General features: G+C 42.1%; 1 protein-coding gene across 1 annotated transcript; it reads left to right on the forward strand.

Moving 5' to 3' along the window:
* The first annotated feature begins 13,080 nt into the window (after positions 1 to 13,080).
* LOC122872391 (zona pellucida sperm-binding protein 3-like) lies at positions 13,081 to 18,616 on the forward strand. The gene is made up of 11 exons (XM_044188579.1): positions 13,081 to 13,653; positions 13,739 to 13,838; positions 14,239 to 14,357; positions 14,442 to 14,560; positions 15,055 to 15,158; positions 15,846 to 16,023; positions 16,275 to 16,392; positions 17,266 to 17,357; positions 17,602 to 17,696; positions 18,168 to 18,296; positions 18,461 to 18,616. The coding sequence occupies exons 1-11, from the start codon at positions 13,207 to 13,209 to the stop codon at positions 18,586 to 18,588; spliced, it is 1,629 nt and encodes a 542-aa protein (XP_044044514.1). The 5' UTR covers positions 13,081 to 13,206; the 3' UTR covers positions 18,589 to 18,616.
* The last annotated feature ends 562 nt before the right edge of the window (positions 18,617 to 19,178 follow it).

The raw sequence follows: 19,178 nt of genomic DNA on the forward strand, positions 1-19,178 counted from the left end.
AGCTGAAATGTGACACTTTCATGATTACACTGGACCCCCTGTTTTTGGGGCCGGCTTAATCTTAAAAGAATGAGCGGGTGAGGGGAAGCAGGGGATGGGGGAGTGAAGGAGGTGGGGGTGGGGTAATGGAAGTCTAGGTTAATACTTCCCTCCTCCAACTGGCCACCTAACAAATTGCCTTGTAAAAGCAGAAGCGATGGATAAATAAAGAATGGAATAAAAAAAAGTATATCCCTCCAGCAAATTGGCTGTCATTGGATTATCCCCTATAAAGCAGGATTTGTGAGTGCGTTTGTGTGTGTGGGTAGACTTTGGGGTATATGTGTGACCACCTTCTTGCATCACATAGATGGTGTGTGTGTGTGTGTGTGTGTGTGTGTGTGTGTGTGTGTGTGTGTGTGTGTTAAGAGATGGCTGGTAGTATCAGGCCCATGCAGAAAGGGTAGAAAGCGAGAAAGGATTGGATGAGCGATCATTGCTTCATCGGCTCCATTAAACACACCAATGGCCTGTAAATCAGGCTGTCAAAGCAACACTCATCCTACACACACATAAACACACACACACACACACACACACATGCATCCACAAGGCCCAGTGACAAGTAACATCATGATATAGAGTTGACAAAGTTATATGCTAGCAAGTTTAAATAGTATTTACAATGTATTTATATTGAAAATATGTACAGTATATAAAAATGTATAGGGTATGACCTCCAACTAGTTTGCAACCCCTGTCCTTAGATGGTCTTTTATAAAATTATAAATGTAACATCAAAAGTTAGACATACATAACTAAACTAAACACTAATTGCTAAAATTAAAATTAGTATATGAATTGATCAATTCATAGTATAAATTACAAAAAAAGTGCCATGAACTTAGATAAAATCCTAATGAAAAGCCAATCATTAAAAAAAAAAAAAAAAAAAAAAAAAAAGCTGATCACTGGCGACTACATGCCTGCTCAATCTTCAAGTTTAGGAAAGTGTAAGTTAAAGCTGCATTCATGGATTTTTTTGGCCACTTGCTACAGCAAACATTTGCCTATTAACACATCCAGCAGACTCGTAGCATCATTAGCATTTACCTGGAGTCTGGCTACCTCCTGAAGTCTAATATTCACCCTCGTTTTTGCTATGTTTTGGTCTCCACAAACTCTTGAGAAAAATATCTGGCTCTTTACCACGCTAGATGCTCCTCTGTGTTCAACAAAGTCATTGACTTTGTTTGGTGCTGGGCATTTAGCATACAGTGGGTTCATCGGGGGGCTTCATCTGGAAATGAGGTTAATGAAAGCGGAGTTGCAGGCCCAAAAAACAAAATGATGAGCTAAAAGAAGCTAAAAGGCTCTGTAGAACTGTGTAAAGCTGCAGATTTGGTTTATGTTTCTTGGTGGATTCATCACTATGAGCAACCCCTTTCACATTGAAATGTTGATTAGTGCAACTTTACATTTAGGCACTAAGGTTTGGTTACAATTAGGCAACTACAAATATTCAGTACATTTTTTAGATAGGCTTTTGTCATAATTAGATAAGAAATACTTCAGCATGAGTCAGGTGCATCCAGAACTTTCCACCAAACCATGCCATTGCTACCTGAGACACATCACGCTCATTTTAAAGAGACCAAGCTGTATAGTTTTATCTGACTGCATATACATTAAAGTTTGCCCTTTGAAGTCTTTTTTGTAATGCAAGTATCCTCCACTGGGCAACAGTAAGGAACACATAGTCCCTCCACAGATATGCATTTCATTAGAGGTCAGAGTTCAGAGTGTCACCGTGGAACAGTGAATGTCTTTCTTGATTACTTTAGCAGTACTGCTGTAAGACCAGCTGCCCTCCAGGTGATCCTAGATTGAACACACTGCTGGTGCCAAAGACTGAATCAGCAGCTTTTTTGTTATCTGATATCCTCTCTAACTCTGGCAGTTACACCCTAAGACAGAGCAGAACTCAAGAAATCAAAGGCCTGTCATGTTTGAGAAAGTTGGAAACAGACAAAGAAAAGGTTGGTGAAAACATTAAAAGATAAGAAAAAGATCAAGAAAAAGATGAGTATATGGAAGGTCGTGGTGAGGTCAGAGGAGGAACAACTTGTCCGAGCAGAAAAATCAATAAGCGCTTGAGAGTCAACAGCATGTGGGTAGTCAATGGCATGATTCAAGCTCATTAGCACAGCGTTTGACTTGAGTATTTGACCTTATACCCTGCCATCCCACTCTCAAAGTTTTTATCCTATATGGTAGAACAGATAATGAGCTATGCAGAAATTGCTCAGTTGAGTGGACTCATCTGTTAATTAAGGCCGTTTTTGACACATTCGACTGCAGTATAGCAAATCGAACTTGACAAGACTTCACAGAAAATAGGAAAAACAAACACTATTGTAATTACATTACAGTGAATCAAGCAAAATTGAAGCTCACTCATTACTCGGGTTTATTCAGTATTGCTATAGGGAGGAAATTTACTTTTTTCTGTAGCTCCTCTCCAGTATCCTTCGGAAGAAAAGCAATATAGTGTCAAACAAAGAAATGTCCCAGTCAGTTTTCCATTCTTCCTTACAGTCATTTAAAATGAAATTAAAATGAATGATGGCAACCAAGCAATAGTGGTAATTTCAGCAAATGATGCAGCACTGTTTCAAACTGTAGTAAAGTATTGATTTAGCTGCAGCCTGCAGTAAGCCATTTATCTTCCATTAAAAACAATCTCTTGTAATTACCTTAAACTGCTTTTTAGTATCATGGAAGGGAAATTAGCCAGAGCTACTGTGTGCAACAAATTACATGTCATTAAAATAAAATATATTAATGTATGCACTCATCTTGAGCTCCTGGAGGTTTTGAATAAAATGCAGTAATGTATGCACTCATTTGGAATTCCCTGAGGTTCTTCTTGATCACAGCAATCATAAAGATTAGCTTTTACTGTTGTCTGCAGTGTGTCTTAGTTAAAGCCCTGCACTCAAACTGCAGCAGGAATCTGCCCAACTGAAGTGTCCTTGAGCAAGACACCAAATACCTCCAAATATAATTTATACTTGTCATCTTGACATTGTAAGCTTGAAAGTGTGAACATTTACATTTCTGCAAGTTTGTGCTGTCCGTTCTATGTCGTCAAACTTATCCAGTGAAATATTTCAACTTTTAGGCCTACAAGGTTGGCAAAGACATTCACGGTACCCAGGGGATGAATCTTACTGACTGTTTTATCTGGCACCATCATCAGGTCAAATGTTTTATAATCCACTACGCTGCTTTATGGCCAAATCTCTGCAAATCTAATGACATTAGTACATCCTCAGCTGTACTTTGTGTTTAGCCCTAATTAGCAAGTGTTAGCATGCTAACATACTAAACTGGTGAACATGGTAAACATTATACCTGCTGAACATGTGTCACAGTCTGTCTTGTTCTTTCCCCGTCACTCTGCACTCCCTCACCTGATTATTGATTCCCAGCACCTGTCACCCATAGCACACCTGCACATAATCAGCCACTCTACTCCCTATATAACACAGCTCCTCACCTCAGTCAGTGTCTGGTCTCGTTCATGGTAGAGGACAGAATGCTAGTTCACCTATCTCCTAGAACAATTTGGACTCCCTTCGCCGAAACCTACCCCTTTTCTGCTACTGCTATTCAGTACCTCTTCCCTGGCTCCTTCGTGTTCCTGTCATCTGTGTGGTTCACTTCAGCTCCAGTCTCAGTGTATCTCCAGTCTTCCGTGTGTGATCACTCCAGCTCCAGTCCCCGTTGAGCTCCCGTCTCCCGTGAGTCTTCCACTCCGTCTCCTGGGTTCGAGTGTCGCTCGTCTACAGTGAGTGTTACTCTAGTCTCCTGGTTCGAGTTGGATCTACCATCTGGACTTCCCCCTCCTCGCCAGATCTCAGCCAACTCCAGACCAAGGACAGTAGTTCTCCCCTCATTCTATATCCACGCTTTTTGTATTAATAAAGTACTCACTATTCTCCTTGTGTCTCCGGCCTGATCTGTCCGTAACAACATGTTAGCATGCTGGTGTTAAAAAGTGCATATATAAATCTGTATAAACCTTATAATGGATGGGATTGGCAACTTAATAATGTTAGCATGATGCTACAGAGTCAACATTAAGTTAAACATTACCCAACTTTGGTTCTTGCTAAAGATCAAAAGACAAATGTCTGTGAGCACGCAGACATATCCTCCTGTGATTTGCTTCATAGCTTGTATTAAGTTGACATTAAACTGAATGCACAAACTGGGAAAAAACAAAGTTTACAGACCTGACCAACTTTCAAAACAGTTTGCAAGTATAAACTTATAATATAGAAGCTTAAAAAACTAAGATGACAAGTTAAAGGTCGATTGTCAAAATATGATTTAATATTCCATGTTTGTTCTGTTATAGGGTGGAGGAGGTCATCATCTGAAAGTCTTTAGTCCTAACGTATAAATATATCAAGAGTACGATATATATTATCTAGCATGTATATATGGTAAATAAATTCATAGTCAAACAAAGATCAGTCAGTTCCTGGTTTGACCTCTTGATGCCATCAGAAACTGCAGCCTGGCTCAGAGGCGTGTGCCTCTCAGATAAACTCACCCAATTCATTTCTGCTCAATTCAGTTCAAAATGTTGTTCTGTAACGAGGCCATTTGGTTTGCTTTGAAGACAGATTTACAGTGAAAACCTACAATCAAAGTGTATGTCAAATCACCACAACATAAAACGACTGCTGATAAGACCACACATGGGAGATAATTACATAACAAGTATCATCGTGTCATTATAAAGTTCTTATAGAAGAAGTCTTTTTGCATTGCAGTAATGAGTCCCTTGTTGTTTAAAGAATCAGTTCAAACCGCCTTTAAGTGGTTGACCTGTGCAGATAAGAAAGCCATCAGCCTTTTCACAGCAATAACGTCACTGCTGCTGCTAGTTGCTGCATCCAAATATCGATTCAGCTGTCTGACATCTTATGACTAACATGTGAATTATGCTTCAGGCTGGAGTTTTGCTTTGATAAGGAAATCACAGACTCTCTGATGACCACTAAGGGTGCCCCCGGCCAGTTTGGGGTAGAGGCTGAGATCTTTTGACAAGGTTAACAGATGATCAGTAAAGAGTGGCCGCCTGTGGCCCACCCCCCAATGGCCCCCCCGCTCCTTCCTTCCTTCCCCCTCAGCACCAATCAATACCTGTTAACAAAAGCTTTGCGGGGCTCCTCTCCACTCTCTGCACTCTTATTCATATTTCAGGATGTTATTAGAGCGCGCAGCAAAATGTCAAGATCTTTACAAGGTAAATATCTCTCCGAATGTCACAGAGAGTCGAGGGGGGTGAAACTACTTTTCTTCTCCGCTCTGTTTTTCACTGTCAGACCTGCGAGCTGCCGACATTAGGGCAAGAATGATTTCTCTGCCAGCAGCTATTTCACAAAGTCGTTTGTTTCTGCCGTGTTGTCAATGATCATACTGGCGTGGTTGTGTGCATTTTAATGGCAGGCTGCAAAGGAGGAGCCGCTAGTTTTTAATGCAAAAGGAACATTTAAGAGAAATAGAAGGAATATCAGGGTAGAGCTGGTCAGAGAGCGGGGGAGAAAAGTGGTACTGTGTGAAGTGTTAGTGCATGTATGCCACAATGCTTTTGCACATGGCCACTACAGTTGCCTGAGGACAACTTCCTCCTTGCAGCGCCTTTGTTGAGCTCAGCTGCCACAGCAGCAGAAATGAACCAACAATCAGATGAGGCAATGAGGCCGCCTCATTCCCATCTACACACTGCCTTGCACAAGTCTTTCTCATCTCTACGGCCGGTAAATCAAGTGGATGACAGTCGTGTGTGGAAAAATATAGATCTGATCAAAGGACTCAATGAACATGGCCAGCCTGCAGGTAGGAAGCATTCATAACAGGTTCAGAGGCTGAGTTAGAGCTCATTTCAAGTGGGCTCAGCTGCATGAGAGGCCTGTTGATCAGATGAGAATGAGAGCCGGACTCTGGCGAGACATGCCTCCATCTCTTCTCTTCTCTGTTTTACACATCAGCAGTGACAACAACAACAGCCTCACCCAGGACATGAAATGTGTATATCTACCGGGGATCATGTCTATTTTTGAGTTGTTTGTTGTTTTTTTTTCCTTGCTGAACATCTGTGTGATGCTCCCGAGCGACAGCTTCGCCCACATGATCAGCGAAGCAGAAAGACAGGGAGGAGAAGGAGGGAGATGGAGAGAGAGAGAGAGAGAAATGGTGGCATTTCAGGTGATGACAACATCACAGTCAACCTCTGGGATTGTGGGTAATGAGGCTCTCATGGGAAAGCTGGGCGCCGTCGCCAGCTTGGTGATGTCACAGCGTCGAGATGAACAAGCACAATCAAAGATTCATTTGACAGGAAGCAAGAGTACGGTTGTTGCTTTTCCATCATATCTCTCCTTCCTCTCTTCTTCGCTGGTGACACTGCGAGTGGTGACAGCTCCTGACTGACCTCATTCGTTGCCTCTGTAAGGAAGATGTCTGTTTTCCATGTCTGACAACCTCTTGTCTTCGCTTCACATTTACCAGCTGCTTTTCCCACCGCAGCTTTTCACTTTTTGCCATCTGGGTAATTACGAGGTACAGCTGACAAAGCTACCTCTCTCCTTTTATTTACCACTCAGCTTGTTGACAGCACAGACACGTTCCGTCTGTGAATCTACTGTACAGTCACTAGCTTTTAGCACCGCCACTCTCACAGATGAATGTTTTCCATGCATAATCACCCTCTTATATTGTAACTGCTCTCATTTCACTTAAAGCACCTGGCGAGTCAAAGGATGCAATTGTCCACGATAATTGCAAGAACCTTGCGCGAGCGAAATTCTCCCAATTATTCTGTCCATTTAACACCTTACCTCCAGATCCTTTTGGCATCTTCAAGGCTTTCATTTGCAAGGCTGTTGTGATGGAATAAACCGTGTCGTTCTGTCTTTGTGCTGAAGAGCACTAAGCAGGGATGAAGAAGAGCCGAACTTCAAGAACCAGAACAACACACTTCATGCAGCCAGTCGCCCTGTACTTACTGGGATGTGCTTTTGGTTTGTTCTTCTAGAAGCTGCTGCAGGCTCCAGCATGTGCTGTGCGCTGAACTTTTGGTCCCACAGTGCCACCTATTGACGAAAACAAGTTCAAGAAATTACAGTAAGATATGCAGTGGGTCATTTTAGCCCAGCATTGTCTTTTTCAAGCTTTTGATAGCTAAATTATTCTGGTTAATATTTTATGTGCTTGTGACACACAGTTCATTCTTGCACTATTTCCTGTCTAGAGGTAATAAAGAGGACTAAACCACAAAACAAAGAAAAACAAGACATTCACTCTCCCCTCTAAACCTGTCCTGTTTTGCTGTGAAAGGGCAGAATTAAGTTATTCAGCCCATTTTACCCAGAAAACTAGCCGATCTGTCTGTGATGAAAATGTTGAAATGTTGGTGAGGTCACCATAGGGGGACTTTAAAGGAGAAAAGGGGAGTTGGGTCGGAGCAAAGCAGAACAAAACTATTAAATCTTTCATCATTTCCCACTCTCCTATAACCTTGTTGCGCTGGTGGAGCTGAGGTCTAGACATTGTGGAAAGACAATAGCCATCCATCATGTCCGATTATGCCGTTTAGATGTAATTGCAAACCCTTAAGGATTGCTCCTCCACCCTCATCCCTGCACGCATAGACACACACGCTCAAATGCACATGTACACACATAACACACGGCGAGCACACACACACACACACACACACACACACACACACACCTGCAGGGGAAAGAAAGGGTAGAATATCACTGTTGGTTCTGCAGACAGAGAGAGAGAGAGAGAGAGAGAGAGAGAGAGAGAGAGAGAGAGAGAGCAGGCAGCCACCTCCATACACATTTCACAGACAATCAAATTAGAGCTAGTGTTCGATACATCACTGACAAATTGTTTATTAAACAAAAGGCTTGAATTGCAGCATAACTGAGAAAGATTCAAGCGACGAGAGAAGTGTGGGCTGCAAGACTTTCATGTGCAAGTGTGTGACTGCGCGCACATACTATATGCCCATGTAAGGAAGTCAGGTTTTCATGTTAACCCTCATTCGTGCAAACACACCATTTATGTCCTTTTCTACAATAGCAGGCACGGCTATCATTTAAAAATGCACTGAGGATACAAACACTGGAATAAAACAATGTCAGCGAGGTCATGAGTGGAGCATGGCACTAGCACTGTTAGTGTTTGATTCCCAATGGGGCCACCCACGTTAAATGGCACTTTGGTTAAAAGCATCCACCATATGTTATGTTAATGTGCTCAGATCATTTGTTTCCTGTCATGTTGCGCATTTAACAGTGAGGAACTTGCAGGTCACATAGAAGGATAATTTACATATCTTATTCTATAGCAGGCATTTTGAAGCGAAGGCAAAGTTTTACGTGGGAAACTCCACCCAGAAGAGGTTGACGTGTACTAAGATGCCCATTATGCAAACATTTATCATTTCATAGATTTACCCTCTGAAAAGGCATTACGGTGGAATGGATCATAGGCTGGATATTTTAAAGGAATAGTATACTGCTTCACTGCAGTTGCAATTATTTCCAAACTGCAAATATGTGTCAAAATATTTCTCAGCAAAATAGCTAAACAACTACTTTTGTGTTGTGCAATTGCCTCCTCATAGCTCCACCTAGCGTATTTAGTGATTTATCAGCAAAACAGTGATTGTTTGCAGGAGTAGTTTGAGTTTCAGTGGACATTTTGTTATGTTTTGTCACCTTCATTCCCTGTGCCTCCGGGTCTCCATTGAGATTCATTGTAACTTTTGTTAATTTGAGGTGACTATAGATCCTATATCGTACACGAAGAAGCAAACTTTTCAGATCCACCTTTGAAACTCTGAAACTCAAATCAGCTGGGGGCTACTGGCCAGGTTGGTCTCTCCTAGGGGGGGCACTTGAAAAGAAGGTGAAGAAAAACACTCCAGTGCATTTATTCAACAATAAACTACACACACATTTTGAATCTCTCCCTCATACATACTGCTCTGCATGTTTGCCGCTTGAGATTGTATTCCTTGAGAACAGCAGCTTTGCAGAAGAGACAGGTAGCGGTGTAACTTTTAAAAAATCCCTCCAGACATGTTTTAAGATACATCATTTTGTTCTACTTAGAATAATAATTTTTCCACAAAAGAAGTTCACTTAACTTGTTAAAAAAATCTTAAAATTATATCAATTTATTCTCCCTCATTGAAATGCTGTTCATTTCAAAAGTTTAACTGCTGGACATAAGATGTCTCCTACTTCACTTGAAAGTCAATTCTCAGTGTTTGTGCACTGCAGGTTTCACGTTTCAACGTCACACTTGTGTAAGTTGTTTATTGAACCATGATTGACCATGAGGAGTAGACTCGGTATACAGGGCCCCCATGTGAGGAGGGCCCCACAAAGACTACTAGAATAAACAGCCTTGGATGTGGAGAGGGGCCCTTAGAGAATGCCTATATACAGGATCCAGAATTTTGTGCTACACCCCTGGCTGAGAGGGTTTGCAGATCGCACAATACAATAAATGAAAAAAGTTACACAGCTAACAAACAGCTAAATATCATCAGATTAGCTTCCATAGCACACAGATCAGATCAGATAACAGGAAATTGAGAGAAACTTTGGAGCCTATGATGTAGGGCGGGGTAGGAGTCTAAAGGTCAGCTCCTGATTCTCCAACTGCTGCATTGTTCCTGTAGAGGAGGCGATGACACCTGTCAATCAACCCGCGCTGAAGACCTTTATATCGTGACAAAGGCCGCTCGCGGGCTATTGAGCAAGACGACGACCCCTTCATGAGAAATGTCATGGATGTTGTGATAAAAATGAGGTCGGCCGTGTGTGGAGTGTGAGGGGAGTGGAGTGTTTTTGGCTGATGTCAGAATCCAGCCACTAGAGTCGGAGTGTGTTTGTGTCATTGCGACCTCACCGTGTCACTGTGGCTTTTTGCTAAATGATACATCAGCTGTTATTGCAGTGCTGGGAGATCATTATCCCACTGGAGTGTGTGGAAGCAATGTGCAGATGTGTGTGTGGCTTTGTGTGTGGTCGGTAGGTGACGTGGTGTGATGCATGTCTTTAATAACAGTCCATTAGCTCTCTGCGTGTGTGTGTGTGTGTGTGTGTGCATCTCCTTTGTATATGGGCTAGTGCCAGTACCTAGGCGTACTTGTGTGTGTTTGTGTGTGTCCCTGTGAGTGTGTGGAAACAGAATGTGTGCAGACGTGTTGGAAATGGCCACTGACAGGCCGTGAATCAGAGCCCGGCATGCTGTTATTTCATGTTGCTCCCACCGGGCCGGGCCGAGCACCAGCCGGGCTGCTGTCTGTTATCCCTCACCCCGAGGTTCTCTGACCCCAACCATATTTTTCTTCTTTCCCTCCTTTATTTTCACTTTTCACTTCCCTTCCCCCACATACCATGACTTCTTCCTTCTTCCCTACTCACACTTATTCTCCTGCTTCTCCCTTTTTCATCTTCAACTTCACCCTCTTGACGGATCCACATATTTGCTCCCTTTTAAAAATTGCCAACATACCAAGACAGTTTTAAGCAGTGGCACCATAACTGATGCCAGCGTCTAAAAACACATGCCAGTACATGTTGGAAGGCAAAATTTCCCTCAGAAATATCTCCCTGTCCCACGCAAATCTATTCGCTGACAAAACGCATAGAAATCCGCTGATCTTGAACGCTGCTCGCCCACCACAACAGCAGGCTATAACTAATCCATCTCCCACTACATGTTTTTAATGAGCCTCCATAACCGTTATCCGTATGCTGCAGTGCGGCGCGGGCCAAATCGAGCTGTTTCCATGACTTTGTGCTGTCAGCAAAACGTGACGAGGGACGTGTGTGTGTGTGTGTGTGTGTGTGTGTGTACATGTGTGCGTGTTGCTGTCACTGAGCATCTGCGTTGTCGGTGTGCCATCCTGGTTGATGATTTTCCATCTGGTGGAAGTTGTGTGTGTGTGTGTGTGTGTGTGTGTGTGTGTGTGTGTGTTTATTGTCTAAACAGAGGATCGGCCTATTTACCTGCATCATCCTGCGCTTGTTTCAAAATGCACCAGGATTATTGGAAACAGAAGCTGATGGGAGTGGTGGCAGTGTGTGTATGTGAGCGTGTAGAGGGAGAGGCTGCCAGGCCCCTTTCAGAAGCCCCCACGGGGGTCAAATTAGGGCCCTCCGGGGGCCAAATTAGAGGCAGCTAACCAAGTTAGAGATCGGCAGCAGAGGGGGCCTGACTGGCAGGGATGGACTGATTTCACTCCAGCCCCCTGAACTAACACACACCACACACACACACACACACACCTCCTCTCTTTGTTTTGCCGCTGATCAGCAAAAGATAAAAGCCAGTTCCTGACAATAGCAGCCTCTCTGTTGGGGATTCTGCAGGGAGATCCTGACAGAGAGGAAGAGCTATAATGTATTCCTGTAGGTCAGCCTGGATTAGTGTGTCTGTATCAAGGGGAAGTGATTTAAAGTAATTTAGCCTTTAGAATAGGAGTTTCTTTAAAATAAATCTCATTATGTTTTTTATCCTGATGTTCTTACTGGGAAAAGTTTGGCTGTGGATGATGAGAAATGCTATTTTTTGTGTTTCATAGTCTAAATATATGTCTGTATAATGGATCATTAATGGTAACAACATTAAAACAAATTATTTTAATTCTAACTGAACCTAAGAGGAAAAAGTCACCATTTCTATATTAGGAAAGGTAGGAAAGTTGAGGTTTTACCAATAGGATTTCCATACTGGTAGCTCTATTCAATTATATTTCAAAGAATAAGGCTGCCAATATTTATATTTATCTTATTGTCAACAAATCCAATGAAAAGATCAAAGCCAACAATTAGTTGATCCTAATATCCAGTATTGGCCAAAGTCTGATACAGATTATTCCTCTGTGCCATACAAGAGCTCCATTGTTGCCCAAAAACTACTGAAAACATATCAATGAGTCACATTGTTATCATGAACATGGGCACTATAGTTTATTTTGAGTCAATCCCACATACACTGTCCTGCTGCTGTAAAAACTCACTAGCACCAAATGTGTATTAATCCGCTGCTGAAAATAGTGCCCAACAAATGCACTATTAATTCCTATCATAGTAATATTTGCTAAAAATTACAGTTGTTAGTATTTCAAAAAATAAAACTATATATTTCTAAAGATTTACTTTAGTGGGAACAAATTGCCAGTAGCCATATATCTTGGCTATTTCACCCGATAGCTGCATAGTGACTTTACATGTAGTGTCGTATAGTATAGAAAACTTTTTTCTAAATTTAAGGAAACTTAAGTGGAATTTTGTGGGGGAAATCAAGAGTTTAAGAGGTTAAGCAGACCCTAAAATATTGCTGTGCTGTCATTACTGAATGTCTCACCAGCAAGATTTATAACAGGTATGTCAACATGTGATTGACATGCCTGCTGGCACAGGTTCAAGACACTCCCGCTGCTTCCTGTCACATGACACACACACACACACATTTGTTGGTGGTGACATTTGGTGAAGTCTCACAGAGGATGATCATAAATCTCACTTTTATGAGCGACTCTGCAGACTGTCACCTTGACATTCAAGACCTGGCGGCACAAAAAATCCAACTCCCTGAAAGGATTGATTGATTTGCCTCATGGGGGCAGTGAAAGCCACTCACTGTTAGGGTCAGGCTTGTTTCTGTTTATAAAAGTCTTTGTTCATTAACATCATGACAAGTGGAGATTTGGCAGATGGTTTGCCTTTAAAACATTTCAAGAATGCACAATAATTTCGCTCTTTCCATGGCTTTCACCAGAAATGTACACATGATTACTTCAATTAAATAATTTCTTTATGAAATGAGTCTTTGACATAAAGACAGGGTTGAAGCTGACTAAACTGGCTGTAAATGAGCCCTTTGGAGTGCACAGCCAAGCAGCTATCATCTAATCTGCAGTTCTATTTAGTGAAAGGGAAGAGAGGGAAGGAAAGCTTCAAAGACTGAATCCTCCAGGCTGGAATCCAATCAAGTCATTAGGAGTAGGTGGAGCCAGAGCCAAGTTCCCACAACTTAGTTTTGGTCAGAAGACAAAAGCAGCATTGCTCTCTTAAAACACCAAGAAATCAGGTTTTTGTGTGATAAGTTGTAATGGGGTTCCGAGAGGCGGTTTTGTTAGGGCTTGTGTTTCTCCTCTCAGGTGCAAATCTTTGTGCTGCTACACAAAACTGGTTTAACTTTAGCACCAATGAGAGTCTGAACCAAATTCCACAACAAGTGACAACAAGTTTACAGCTGCCAAGATTACCACAGACAGCAGATCATCAGTCAAACCGGACAGAGCACAGTGATCCCGTCCATTCTCCTGTCAGCTTCCAGCTCAGGAGCTTCCAGCTCAGGAGCCCAGCTGTCAACAAACAAAAACCGCTCAGGCCTCTTGTGGTGCAGATGCAAACTTCTCAAAACAGGCAGAGATTGGAGGCCAGAAAGCTGACCTCAGCGCAGCTGGAGCCAAGGGAAAGTGTCCAAGCACAAGAGATGTTAAAGTTGCCTGTTCGAGGCCCAGATCTGAACCCACCTGTCAAGCAGGAATCAAAGGTACTTTTAAAAACTTTATGACTTCTACGCAGCCTTTTTGATCTTCTGCACCATTTAAGTTCAGTGTAATTAAATTTGAATGAAGGTGCAGGTGTTTGAGCAGCGGGTGCCTGTGCCAGCCAGCAGCGTGGCAGTGCGCTGTGGGGAAGGAGAGGTCACCGTAGCGGTCAACCAGAACTTCTTAGGTAATGGCTGCTAGTTACTTGAATTGATCGATTGTGGGGTGGGGGGGTTCAATGGCACCGGTCCATTTAACATGCCTTCTGCTCTGATGTCTGAAAAAGAAAGGTTAAAGGCTGGAATTGAACGGTGACTATGGGACACTCAGTGCTGATTACTGCAAATGGCACAGACTATGGACTCGGCGATCAATGTTATGTATCCTCTTATTTCTTCACTCCAAGAAGAGCATTCTGTATGGCTGTTCAGTGCCCAAATGCTGACTTTACAGTGATGCATTAAGAAACGTTTTTGTCCTGTGGCTGAACCTCCACTTGCTGTGAGTGTTATTGACTGGACCAGGAAAAGAAATGGCTTCAGGTAATGGTCCTGATTGAAGCTGTGCCTTGTCCTCTTTGTTCTTAGGAAACGGTCAGTCGATCCGTCCAAGTGATTTGACCTTAGGAGGGTGCGCTGCACTGGGCACCACTGACCACATCCTGCAGTTCCAGACAGAGTTACAGGGCTGTGGCAGCACAGTGATGGTGTGTGGCTTTCTGCCTCCTTTAGTGTCCATCTTCTCATATTATGTATTTGAAGTCGCTGTAACTGTTTTGTGTTTTCCTCAGATGACTGAAGAGGCCCTCATCTACTCCTTTTCTCTGATGTACTCCCCAACACCCATTGGCAACACCTTCATTTTAAAGACCAACCCTGCTGAGGTGGTAATTAAATGCCACTATCGAAGGTAAAGCCTCATTATTTGGCATTTTCCCCCTCAGCCTGCCAAGTCCAATTCTAGCCCTGCTGTTACAGATCATTCAGGGTATCTGTAGGTCTTAGTCTTTAAAAAGCATGGAATTCAGTTTCCTCCCCAAAAAAGGCCTAATAAAAACTAATTTACATAACAAAGCTCAAAAACTAGAAAAGAGAAATATTGAAAAACAAAAGTGATGACAATAAAAAAGTCTGAGTCATATCATATGGTTTTCCTTCATACTTTGGCTGGTATGACCATCAAACAGGTTTTAAATTGCATTCTATGGAATATTAAAAGTCTTTTAAAATTTGAATTATCTCTGTGAACCCTGCAGAAACCCTGTTATTGTCATATTCACCTCTGTCTACCTGTGTTATGTTCTCCTCTCACTACTCGTGTCTTTCCTTGTGAGTGAGGTGCATCCTTCCTCGATGAGCCTCTCTCTAGTGAAATGCCCGTCCTTCCTGTAATTGTCCTCACAGGAGGCATTATGCGAGCAGCAACGCTGTGAGGCCTACCTGGAGGCTGTTTGCCTCCAACATGTTAACAGAACAGCAGCTGCACTTCTCCCTGCGTCTCATGACAGGTGGGGACACGTCACAAAAAACGACAAACTTAGAGCTGATGTTCTGCAGTTACAACTTTGATTCGCGCCAGACGGTTTGGCTAATTTCCCCTGCGACAGGTGTAATTGCAATCACGCAAGGCCTTGTTGTGGTTTTTTTTTTTTTTTTTTTTTTAAAAAAGACGCTAAACAGTGACTTGATAAACAGGAGTGAAACTTTTGATGCATGGTGATGAGCTGAAATTACATGCCTTGTAGGCTGCAGCTGACCCAACGGGGTCACTCGCACAATAAAAGTGATCAATAAACAGCTGATTATGTTTTCCAATTAATTCCAAGCTACATGCTGCAGATAGTGACTACACCAAATTGTTGTTAATCTTAAAAGCTGGCCTAACAGAACCCCATCTCCTGTGAGTTACTTACTGTAAAATTTCCATGACTGTATGAAGTTATGAAGGAAATTATGAAAGTTTTAAACTAGTTTTTGCAGGCACAGACCCTCATCTGTTTCTTATCCAGGTTAATAATGATGCTAAATCTGTAATTCATTTATTGCTTCTTTAAAGTACTTTTCTCTTATTGTTACAGTACCTGTATCCTATTCACTGCTGCTGCACTCCCCCACGGGCATCATTTAAGTTTCATCTAATCAGATTGACGGCCCTAGCATTTCTTTTCCACTTTTTTTCTTCTGTATTTGATTAGAGGACTGGCAGTCACAGAGGCCTTCTAGTGTTTACTTCCTGAGTGACGTGATGCACATCGAGGCGGCGGTCCTCCGGGGTCACCATGTTCCACATAGGGTCTACATGGACAGCTGTGTGGCCACAATTACCCCCGACCCCAATTCTCAACCCAGATACCCCTTCATCAACAACCACGGGTGAGAAGCTGTGGATTGGCTGTGCAGTACATGTGAACAAGCCAGAAACTGCAGCTAAATATAAACATTCAAGTGGTAGTATTTGTCTAAAAGAGTCAGCTAGTCATAATAGTCCAGATTTAGGCTTGAAAGATACAGATGCATATCATGCTGTACCTATAGGAGCATTTATTGTCCTGTGAAGAGTTGGAATGACTGGCCATTTCTGTGTTTATGAATATGAATCCTGTGCCTGTATTTTGCCATATAAGGTGTTTAACTGATGCTAAGCTGACAGGAGCCAAGTCTTACTTCATGCAGAGGAGCCAGGAGGATAAACTTCATTTGCAGCTGAAAGCCTTCAGGTTCCACCAGGATCACAGGAATTCAGTAAGTACAGCTAGTACGAGATGTGTTTATACAGTTTAGAACTACTGATCATGTATCATAGTCAGACATTTGACTGTTCAGGCAGTTTTTCTTCCCTACGTCTTCTATTTTCTATTCACGTAATCTGATCACTGCTGAGTCTTGATGTGACAAGCTAACTTGCGCCAGCCAAGGTGTCACTTTAACTTTTTTTTTTTTTTTCAGCTGTTAGTGTCTTACGTGCTAAGTTGGCACATAATGTACACATTAGTAAGTGTTGTTTGAAGGCCATAATACTCTCAGTTGCTATCTGTGCTTGGTTCAAATACGTTCCAACTGCGGAAATGAATAGCGCACTCAGGTAACATTAAACTGAGTAATTATAATATAGGTTGAAGAAGCCAGGATGGAGATGTGCCATAAATATAATGCCAAACACATACTATCATGGACTAGTCCTACAGTAATGGGTTGCCAGGTTAAATACTTGAAGCTTAAATTCCCTCTCAGTGATATTTAATTCTTTCTGCTTCGGGTTTAGTAAAATCAGTCTAATGTACATGTTAACAATGTCACAAACAACAGCATGTTTTACTTATTTCTACATTTGAGTTTTCTCACCAAAAACAGCAGAATTTGATCTGGTGTGAGTAATTTCTACACAAGATTTTAGATTTTAAGATACTGTATTACTCAAGTCATGGCCAACGTCTGAGCAAATTTCAAATAAACATGTGCTTATGAAGCTAGCATCATTAGCACACATGTCGGGTCTACCTACGAGAACATCTTAGAAAGATTTAATTAGTGGAGTCTGTGCAATATTTTCAGTAGCAGTAATCGTCATTTAATATTGTACATACTGAATATCAATGTCCTTTAACTTCCTCATAGCTCTACATTACATGCCACCTTCAAGCAACAGCAGTCTCCCATCCCATCGACTCGCAACACAAAGCGTGTTCATTCTTAACTGAAGCGAGCAGGTTAGTTCCCACAAAGAGATTTCTGTGAAACTTAACAAATGGACTGTTTGGTTAATTTCTTTAATTTGGCTGAATTAATTACATTTTTTTTTTCTTATGTTTAAATTTATATATGCAGGCATTCACCCCCTAATCCTGTAACAAGCAAAAGTTGGGTTTTTTTCCCCCCGCATTACTATGACTCTAATGCTATAAAGAGATTTCTTCAGCCTGTGTAACAGAATGAATTTTTGGCTCTGGACAGATGGGTGGCATCAGGTGGAGACAATAAGGTATGTAGCTGCTGTGAGACCAGCTGCAGCGAGCGGAGATGGAAAAGGAGTCTTGCAGCAGATGCTGGTACAGTTTACAGAAGCAACACTACATTACACTCGGGGATGAATCCTGAACATTTGATACTGACCCAGGGTTTTGATACCATCTCTAGTGCTGTCAGAGCAAAGTATTTAAGTTTTATTTTTATGTCCATTTGGCATTTTTAGAATGTCTTAACTGGTCTGAGACTATCTGGAGGGTGTAGCAAGCCACACCCATTCATATTAGAAATGAACCCAAATGATTGCTAGCAACAAAGAGAGGTTCCACCCATATATTTAAACAAGCTAACTTGCTTTCACTTGGCACACATGCTGTTTATGCATCTTTTGGAGGATTGATTTTGAGCTGATCCCTTTTTTTTTTTTTTTAAATTGTCCAACCAATCAGTCGTATTGTGAATGGTTGAATCAGCTGGCTAAATGTGCTACTGTAAGTAGATTCCCCCCCCCCACACACACACACACACACATCCTCCCAATATTGGACTTGCAGATCTGCAGTGGGAGGGGACGGCTGCTCTGGGCCCCATCCTACTGGAGGGGAACATCCTGCAAGGGGAGCTGACGGAGCTTCTACCAGAGCCAGCTTCTCTGCTCCAAACACATGAAGTGACTCAAGCAGGTAAGGCACCAGTGGTTTTTACACACGTACAACAACGTGACTGGAATGCATTCAAAATTCACTTTTTCACCTTTTTGTGCTCTCGTCTCTTAATTACTCATGCTAAATGCTGTAATTAATGGAGCCCAAATGTTTGTCTTCTGCTCTTCCTCCTCCCTGCTCAGCCTCCTATTCATCAACAGCCCTGCTGTGTGGAGTGGGTACAGCACTGGCTGTGGTGTTGCTTGTTTTCATGGGTACTGTCATTTGCAGCAGACTACACAAACCCTCTGTACATGCTGTTTGTACCTGATTTAAGACAATAAAACATTTAAAACCAAGCCTCATTTTTCCTTTGGTCCCCCCCCCCCCAATCCATCTCAAGTGACAAGCACAAATTCTAAAATGCAGACTTTGACTTGCCCATCAAGACTTTGCTCAACTGACAGTTTTTCTGCTTTTGAGAATAGTTTTGTATTTCTCTACAGGACATGGCTTTATTTGGTTGCATCTGTATGTTGCTCAGGTACCTCTGCACTGTATTCAAGGTTTAGTGTTATAGGTTGATAGGGGTTAAGCTGTAGTGTCCAGCCTTGCAGAAAATGACCTGGCCATAAAATGTATGCTGCGTACACAATGAGGCACTGTATATTGCTCCATCAATCAGCTTGCTTTAATACCAGGCAGGGTTTTACACTGTTTTTTGAAGCATAGTGCAAGAAATATATATCTTACTGAATATGATTAAGGTTTTCATAATGTGAAGGGGCGTTTGGAACATTTTAAATGGGGGGGGCAGGTGGGGGTGGCCGTTAAGTGACCTTCTCACATATTAGTGTGAATATTCAGGTACTGAACAAAGACAAGAAAAGCATGCAAATGTACAAGGCATGAAATAAACCA

This window comes from Siniperca chuatsi, linkage group LG24 (genome assembly GCF_020085105.1).
Source record: "Siniperca chuatsi isolate FFG_IHB_CAS linkage group LG24, ASM2008510v1, whole genome shotgun sequence".
Lineage (NCBI taxonomy): Eukaryota > Metazoa > Chordata > Actinopteri > Centrarchiformes > Sinipercidae > Siniperca > Siniperca chuatsi.

Bases quoted from the DNA above. Each gene is read 5' to 3' on its own strand.
- LOC122872391 (XM_044188579.1), top strand. From the start codon at position 13,207: ATGGGGTTCCGAGAGGCGGTTTTGTTAGGGCTTGTGTTTCTCCTCTCA. The intron at 14,561-15,054 runs GTAAAGCCTCAT...TTGTCCTCACAG, and splicing joins ATTAAATGCCACTATCGAAG to GAGGCATTATGCGAGCAGCA. The intron at 16,024-16,274 runs GTGAGAAGCTGT...TTGCCATATAAG, and splicing joins CCCTTCATCAACAACCACGG to GTGTTTAACTGATGCTAAGC.